The following is a 9256-nucleotide window of genomic DNA, read 5'->3' on the forward strand; positions in this document are numbered from 1 at the left end:
GAAGTCTTGCTCAAACTATGCAAGGCACTAGTTGCATCACGTCTGGAAGACTGTGAACAGTTTAGGTCTCTCTAAGCGTTATGGGGATAAGGAAGGAAAGTGGAGTTGACGATTACCAGAGGAGCCATGATCTCATTGAACAGCAAAGTAAACTCAATGGGCCAAATGACCTAAATCTGTCTCATGGTTTAAGGTCTTATGGGTTGCAGTTAGCTTTGAATTAATTTTTTGTACATTCTTGGAGATGGCTGTCTGCTGCGAGGGATAGTCAACCTCTCACTACCTCTGTAGCACCAGAATTCACAGTTCAGTTTATTTTGAATTGCTTCTCTCCCTTTGAAGGGTTGCTGTTTGAAATTTCCTTGGCACCTTTTCAGATGTAGCATTCCACGGTTCCTCCTCGGGCTTTACCAGAGTCATTGTCATTGAATTTAAATTCAAAGTCATCTTTTGGCTATGCCCTCTTTAAAATAAAACACATTACTATATACCCAAAGTTCAATGAGTAATCAGGATAATGTTCCATTGTCATAACAGATATACATACACACACAAACTTTTATCACCCTGTATCCTATACACTGACTCTTTCCCATTCACTCGAATTCTTTCTCCTTCTCTCACACCCACTCCTCTTCACTAACACATAAATTCCTCCTCACTCCTTCTCTCACACATACACTCTTTTCCCCCTTCCCAACACATACGCATTCTCAACTCCACACACACATACTGTCATGGATACTCCCCTCATACACACTCCCATCCCTTCCTCACACTCCTCTCTCCATCACAAATACTCCACCCTCCCACATTCCTTCATACATGCTCCATTCCTCACATACACACACTGCACCATCCCCAGATCTTCCCCAATCCCTCACTCTTTCACACACACTGCCCCTTCCCTACTCCCTCAAACATTGCCCACCCTCACTATCCCTCCCTCGAAAATACTGTCCAGCCCTCACACCTTCCTTTTCACCATCACACCCCAACCCTCCTGCCGGCTGTCTCTCTTTCACCCCATCTCTCTCCTTTACAACCCCTGACACTGTTGCCTCTTGATAGTGTTGGCACTAGACACAGGGCACCCACCCAGAACATTCAACCTCTCATTTGCAGTCACTCCCCCATACTCCGCTATTGAGCTGCTGTCCAGGTTTCAGAGTAACTTGCTCTTTGATCCTCTCCCCATTCATGTTTGAGTCTACCAGCAGGAAGTACAGGGGATGTGGATTAGTGAAAGTCCTCCTTGCAGATCTGTCATTGCTACTTACTTGTATTTTGAACACTGTCTCAGGAGTCAAACGAAGGCACACAGCATGTCAGATTCAGACCCTTGAGCCAGAACTGGTGGGGGACAAAGGCTCAGTAATGGCAAAGCTTCTTCCAGTTGTTGGTCCGACGGCATTCAATGACAATCATCAGGCAGCATGGAGGACACTGAGGAGAGTGGAATGTCGGTGTGTTATACCACTTCCTAACTCCCAGCAAAACTTCTTCCTGCTGTCTGCCATGATGAGCAAGTTGCATATGGACAAGGCAATGGACTTCTTAGATCCCTCCCAGTCGTTTTCCTTCAACTCAGCTTTTCCTTTCTGATTTCCCACTTTCACCCATGAACAGCTGCCTGCTGTACCACAGCACACACAGGAGAAAGGAGTGAGAACAGCCCCATACCAGCTATGCGGAAACTCCATCACCTATTAGAACATTTGTGGTTCAGAAACTGGCATTACACTTAACCTTAGAGGGCAGCTTGAAGTCGGGATCAGTAGTGAGCCACCGGACATGAAGGGCTATCACTTCATACTCAGCCTCCTGCTTCCATGACATTTCCAGTGGCACTAGAGGTCCAAAACTGCTGATGATGGTGCATTGATAAGGACTTTCTGCTGGAGTATCCCAGGCTCAGTCCCTAGGAGTAGGGTGGTTCTGATGGTACATTTAGATGAGAAAAACTGGGAAGAGGTTAGAGTGGAACATGACCAGTGGCATAAACACCTTAGTGCACTGAGTGTCACACAAACAAACAATCTGATGTTTGTCTCATGTTAAATGTTATAAAGGGGGAGGAAAAAATACTCCATGCAGTCACTGACAATTGTAGAGTCTGAAGTTTTGAAAATGAGTATAAAGTTTATTGGCATATAGTTTACAAAATAAATTTATACTTCTGACAATACATAAACAGCAAAGGAAGTGTAAAGTAACAAGAACCATGATAATTTAAGAGAGTGATGCACTCCAGTTTTCCACAATATATCACTGCATTGATCCAATGGCATGTAACTATAATAGAGACACCCACAGATGACCTTGGTGATTAGCACACATCTTGTGGTAGCATGATACTTCTGTAAGGTTCCCTATCATAAGTTGATGTTGGTAAGCCTTACAGTCGTCTTATATGACCTATATTGTTTAATGTCTTCTCCATCATCTTCTTTAAACATTTTTTGACGTTCAAAGAAGACCATCAATGTACCTGTAAGCAAGGCAACAATGATACCACTGATAAATATTGCAAAACCAACTATTACGAAAAATAAATATTCGAAGTAACCCAGAGGTGTGCGACAAATATCGAATATCTTGATTAAAGCCATGGAGACAGGAATTCCAGCCATTGATTTTGGCAAAGTGCATAAAGTGTTATCTTCATCTGTTAAATCAAAAGCAAATTATTTCCCTTTATTTAGTTGCTATTAGAATGATATGAAACAAACTATACATTCAAACAAACATAGATCTAAAAGTATATAACTATTGTGTTTTATTGTGTCATTGAAAGTAGTATGCACATGTAACTTAAAATTGAAATAATTTTCAACAAAAACACCTCAGAACTGTAAATGGTATCTTTCACATTGCAGCATTGATCTACCAAATATATCTGGATTCTATGGGGAAAGTTACAGATTGAGAAAACTCAAATTAGGGTTGTATTCCCTGGAATTGAAAATAGACATTTTCAGGAGGTTAAGAGGCACTAACTGATTGGGAAAGGGAGACAGAAACTATTTCTGTTGATAATGGAATCTAGGACTAGAGGATGTGGACTGTAGCTTGGAATGCAGTTAGAAACCACATTTACTTCTGAACGAGTGGTAGGTGTTTGAAAAGCACTTTTGCAAATGGCAGTTGATAATAGATCAATTGTTAATTTTAAATCAGAAATAAATATAATTTTATTCTCAAAGATATTAAGGTATGTGGGGAAAAGGCTGGCAGGTGAGACTTGATCTGCAATCTAACGTGATCCAATCGAATGGCCTACACCTGTAGCTATGTTCTACTGATGCTGAAAGGACTCAGCAATGCTAAAGTTTCTTGTGCCTGTGAACAAAAATGTTGGAGGACACAATGTTCGTTATAACGTGTAAAATAATCTAATTATGGTTAAAAACCAAGCTTGAGTTGTCGGGGAGTCCAGAACTAGAGGGCATAGGTTTAGGGTGAGAGGGGAAAGATATAAAAGAGACCTAAGGGGCAACTTTTTCACACAGAGAGTGGAACATGTATGGAATGAGCTGCCAGAGGATGTGGTGGAGGCTGGTACAATTGCAACATTTAAGAGGCATTTGGATGGGTAAATGAATAGGAAGGATTTGGAGGGATATGGGCCAGGTGCTGGCAGGTGGGACTAGATTGGGTTGGGATATCTGGTTGGCATGGACGGGTTGGACCGAAGGGTCTGTTTCCATGCTGTACATCTCTATCACTCTATAACCAACTGTCTAGGAAAAGCAAAATAATAGAATATATTGCCAGTTCAGGTTTTCTGAATTAAATGACCTGGGAACCTCAAGAAGGAAAAAAGACTCTTCTAAACTGAAGCAGAAATAAAAGTGAAGTTCTGACAAATACAAAGAACCTAAATTGTGAACAGTATTTAAATTTAAATTTTCCATTTGAGAACTGAAGTTGAGCTGAGACTCTAGTGATATTATATCAGTAGAAGAGCAGATGATTCTGTTTCTCAGATGATTACAAGGGTTTTACCCGCATAGCCTATCTGGATTATCATTCTCCAGCAATGGTCACTGTGTTTGCTGCATAAAAGGGGCATTGAAAATAGGAGCAAAAGTAGATTATTCAGTCCGTCGAACCTGCTCCATCATCCAATACAATCATGGCTGATCTTCTATCTCAACTCCATACTTCTCCTCTCTCCTCACATCCCTTGATACCTTCAGTGTCTAGAAATCTATATTTTCTTTCCTAAATACAGTCAGTGGCTTAAACTCCACAGCCTTATGGGTTAGGGATTCAACAAGTTAACCACGCCTTAATGAAAAATATTCTCCTCAACCCAGTCCTGAATGGTTGACATCGTATCCCACAACTGTGACACTCTGTTCTAGACCCCAGACAGGGGTCTTCATCTCTGCATTTGATCTATCCAGCCCTGTTGGAATTTCATACATTTAAATAGATCCTCTCATTCTTCAAAACTCCAGTCAAGGTTTAGGGAAAGTAACCTTCGCACATACAACAAAGCTGCCAGCCCAGGAATCAACCTGGCGAACCTTCACTGCACTCCCTCTTTGACAATTTTATTCCTTCTTAGGCGAGGAGACCAAAATTGCACACAATACTCTAGGTGTCGTCTCACCTGTTCAGCTACAGTAAGACATCCTTGCCCCATTTACAAATTTCCTGATGCCAATCCTCAAGTTGCCTTTGCTTATTAGAATCTGTGCCCCAAAGTTTAAGTTAAATAATTTTCTAGGGTGGTCTTTTCAATCTAGAGTCTTAAGTATATCTTAAGCATCTAACACAAATCTGTAAGATCACTTCAGTGGGGTTTAATTTCCAAGACTGAAAACATTATCACTCTTCATAATTCAGACCCTTGCCACTGGGGATAATTTGATGGATTTTCTCAAAAGCACATTCAGTGCTTAAACAGGTGTGCCTCTTGCTGCTTAGTGGCCAGAACTGGATGCAGTATTCAAGTTATCGGTTATGCAGTTTGATCATTATTTTACTGCTTTTGACTTCTACTTTATTATTTTGGATATGACATTCGGCATCTCATTCATCTCATTTATTGCTGTTCTGTGTGAATTGGACATATTTGGCATCTGGTCTACTAACACTGCAAAGCCTTTAACTTTATTCAGAATTATTTCAACAAGATTTATGCAGCACAGGTAACCCTCAGAGTTTTCCTTCTTACTTTAAGAGATATTAGCCCAAAAATTAATTCAAACTTATATATACTAATATATATAGTTGGAATAGCAGCTGGCCATTCAGGCCCCTTTGAGCCTGCTCTGCCATTTATTGGCTGATCTGATTGTGGCATTAACTCCACTTTCCTATCTACCAATGTTAGCCTACGGCTCCATTGTTAATCACAGCTATTCATTTCCCATGGGTGCTGGGGATAAAATAAGCACTACCGCACTTAGGTGGTAGTGTGGGGGTTAGATTATTTTTAAAAAAAGGGAAAAAAAAAATCACAGCTATTCATGTAGAATTATTTCCTTTATTTAGTTTTTTAAGGCTTGACTCCTTCAATCCAAAACCTGACATGGAAAATACTGGAAATACACAGCCGGAAGTCTCATCCTGGGTAGGAAGGAAAATGAAAGATTCGCTTTTCATCAAAAACCCTTCATGAGAACCAAGCTGACTTGTTCTCTGACTTCTCTGGTTAATTGAACTGTTATACATTTCAAGGCAGTCATGAGGATATTTTCTCCTGCATTCTCTAATTTATGTTGAAAAATCTGTTCATCTTGTTGGTTTTCCAGTCAATTTGAACTCACATCTTTCTCTTGGAACAGTTCAAATCCAGAAGCAAAGCACTTACAGCCAATTATTGAACCCATGCCTTTCTTGGCAGTTTACTTTGTTTCCTTCTTGGATTTGGTTTAAGTATTAAGATTGAGCTTCAGGTGAAAAAGCTCTTGTTAGAATGCATCTGGAATACTTTGAGCAGTTCCGGGCACCACACCTTGGACAGAACTGCCATATGATTTCACCAGAATCTTAGGCGGATTGCAAGGGATAAATTAAGGGGAAAAATTACACCATGTATTCCCTGGAGTTTATAATAAGGGTCAGAATTGATTGATGCTTTCAATATATGAACAGGAACACAATTTATTCCATTCTACCTTATGTCCATTGGTCTGGATAATGGAACACTGAATAGCATTTGTTTGGAACTCTCTGCTGGAAATGGTCATTGCTGTTTGATTAAAATTGTTAATTTTAAGACCGAATTAGATTTTTTTTGAGATAAGAGAATTTGATGAAAGGTTATCGACTTGAAATGTGAACCATGCTTCTCTCCACCGATGCTACCTAACCTGCTGAGTTTTATTCTCGCACTATTGGTTTAAACTTAAGATTCTCAGTGACCACAGTATTGGTAACTTCTCATTTGCCAAAGGTTTTACAAGGAAATAGGGCACAGGCAAGTTAGGTCTCAGCTCAGCCAGGATCTTGACTGAATGGTAGTGGATTGGGCTAGAACAGTTAAATAGCCTATACCTTTAATAGAACATTCGTCATTTCTGCTAAAAACAAGTTTTTTTTACGTTTCCATGTGTTCACCACAATCTCAGCACCCACTGCACAGCCAGAAATAACATCATGTGCACACGAAATGAATAGATTGTAGTTTTATTTTTAAAGAGAGAACCTCACCTGGAAAAGTTTCATTGTTTTCAAACATCCACTCACTGAGGTGGCCAATTGTGCACTGACATTCCCAGGGGTTACCAGCCAAATATACGGCCTTCAGCCCTTCCAGGTTCTTTAACGAGGTCGTGTTCAAATATAACAAGCCGTTGTAGCTGAGATTGATCTCTCGAAGCCCCGCATTAGTCGAAAAGGCTCCGGAGTCGATTTCGCTCAGGTTCGGGTTGTTGTTGAGCCTCAAGATGATCAAATTAGTCAACGGCCCGAAAACCGTCCAGCTGATAGTTCTAATGCTGTTGTAACTGAGGTCCAGATATACCAGCTTCGCCATGCCGATGAAATGCAGCCTCGAAATCTCTATTATTCTGTTATGGCTGCAATCCAGATAGACCAAGTCGCCGAGCAGGTTGAGTTCCAGAGAATTGATCTCTTCGATGCTGTTGGTGTTCAGGTCGAGGCGCCTGGTGTTCAGTGGGAGGGATATTGGGAAGGTGGTCAGCCCTGCATTGCTGCAATTCACTTCAAATTGTCCGCACTTACAGTTAGGAGGGCACGCAGCATCTAACACAACCCCCATCAAGAGCAACTCCCAAAGGAGGCCCTGCGCCTCAGATGCAAACCAATACATGTTGACTGGATGTTATCCAAACCGCAGCTCCATGCTCGCTCTTCGGACGTCTGTGTTTATTATTGGGTGCAAAGTTACACCCGGACCCTTTTGTTTTTCAAAAATAAGTAAAACCGCGCAAATAAAGTGATCAGAAGGAAACTAAGATGTGCTGCAACAGCCAACTCATGGTGGCCGACAGCAGAAACTTACTCAGTGCCTTCACACTTGTAGCCGATGGAAGCGGTGAACGTGAAAGTTAAGAAGAGTTGGCTCATTTAGTAGTAACTGTGACCCAACCCCTTCATCTAATGTCACACCAGTTGCCAGTTAACGCATTTGTGACGTCCCGAATATAAAGGGAGTCTTCAAGGAGAAGGAGGGACTGGGGGGTAGTGTTGGGGGGTGGGGGCAGGAGCATCTCGTGTTATTTACAGTTTAGTCACCAAGCAAGATCTCCTCAGTTGCCTCGTTCTTTGGAGAGACCTGTAAACCAGCGGGTACAAAATGAGTCGAGGTAAGCGGTGTATGGTAATTATCGAAGATCCAGTCAGTGCTGGCCACTTACAGGAGTTGCTAGAATTGCCTATCGCCTACTGCCTCAAGAACAGTCCCGACAGTGGGGCCGAACGTCGCTCCATCTCTGATCAAATACTTTGGTTGGCCACGGTATATGGGACCAGGCTTCTGGTATGTCCCTAGTTCTGGGTAAGGAGATCTGTGTTCCAAGCCCAGAGGTGTGTCATAACATGTCTGAAGTAGCTCTGTGACTGCATGTTGGCTGGAAAGTGCATTCTCTTCCTCCAACTCTCCACAATCCGTTCAGTTACCAACCCTCCCGGTGTCTGAAACGTATTTTAACTGTAGTCTTGTATACGTAAGGAATGGCTTGGGTTTGATCTCCACATGTAAAAATTGTACAGAATCAAACTGCTTTAGATTACATTACAGTGTAGAAACAGGCCCTTCGGCCCAACAAGTCCACACCGACCCGCCGAAGCATAACCCACCCATACCCCTACATTTACCCCTTACCTAACACTACAGGCAATTTAGCATGGCTAATTCACCTGACCTGCACATCTTTGGACTGTGGGAGGAAACCGGAGCACCCGGAGGAAACCCACACAGACACTGGGAGAACGTGCAAACTCCACACAGTCAGTCACCTGAGGGGGGAATTGAACCCCGGTCTCTGGTGCTGTGAGGCAGCAGTGCTAACTGCTGTGCCACCGTGCACTAGTAACTGTGTATATAAAGATTTTTTAAAAGAATAAAGTGTGTTTTGAAATTTAAAAATAGCAAAGAACTGCTGCTAAAGGCAGCACTCAATACCATGAGAGAACAGTATCAGATCCCTCCTGGTTAAATACCCCAGAAACCCATTTGTCTAGAGGAAAAAAAACCTATAAAAATGATTCCCAAGAGCCCCTTTAGAGTCAGAAGATTGCCAGTTTGTAGAATATGAATTTATTTGGGATCTTATAGCATTGTGGTAGTGACCCTACATCTGTCCAAGCCCCAGTTGTCTTGGAGGTCTGTCACATCTTATATGAACAGGTTGATTAAAATAACTGTAAGACTGAGACTGTCTCACAATTTGAGGTTAAGGAATTTCATTGCTTTGGAGATACATTTTTCTGGTTTCAGACTGTGTCATGGATTCTTCAACAAAATAGGAGTTCAGCAGAACAGTAAGTGTTGAATTTAATATTGTATGCAAAATACCTTTTCTCCCCCAGTATTGTATTTCTGTTGTGGGGAGTGGTAGTGTAAGAGAATTTTAATCCTGGAATGTTTCCTGGTCATTAAATATGTATCTCTTTCATTTTAAACATGTTTCAATGCACAATTAGTAGTTGAAGTAGTTTTTTTAAAACTAGATATGCCTTAATCCATATTCAACTGACTAATAAGGCTATCACTTCCCCAACACCATCTGGATAGTCACAACAAGGGCCATAGATGCATGTGAACACCACCACT

The 9256-nt window shown here is 41.6% G+C and overlaps 1 protein-coding gene across 2 annotated transcripts; it reads right to left on the minus strand.

Moving 5' to 3' along the window:
• Positions 1-2153: 2153 nt before the first annotated feature.
• LOC122554789 (leucine-rich repeat-containing protein 52-like) lies at positions 2154-7598 on the minus strand. Of its 2 annotated transcripts, none has more exons than XM_043700164.1 (2): positions 6670-7598; positions 2154-2668 (listed from the first exon to the last, which is right to left on the minus strand). In XM_043700164.1, exons 1-2 carry the CDS (start codon positions 7289-7291, stop codon positions 2376-2378), a joined length of 915 nt encoding a protein of 304 aa, XP_043556099.1. In that variant the 5' UTR covers positions 7292-7598; the 3' UTR covers positions 2154-2375. The 2 variants fall into 2 exon arrangements, with proteins under 2 accessions (XP_043556099.1, XP_043556100.1); XM_043700165.1 differs by having other exon boundaries at positions 2154-2491; positions 6670-7597.
• Between the last annotated feature and the right edge of the window lie 1658 nt (positions 7599-9256).

This window comes from Chiloscyllium plagiosum, chromosome 11 (genome assembly GCF_004010195.1).
Source record: "Chiloscyllium plagiosum isolate BGI_BamShark_2017 chromosome 11, ASM401019v2, whole genome shotgun sequence".
Taxonomy (NCBI): domain Eukaryota; kingdom Metazoa; phylum Chordata; class Chondrichthyes; order Orectolobiformes; family Hemiscylliidae; genus Chiloscyllium; species Chiloscyllium plagiosum.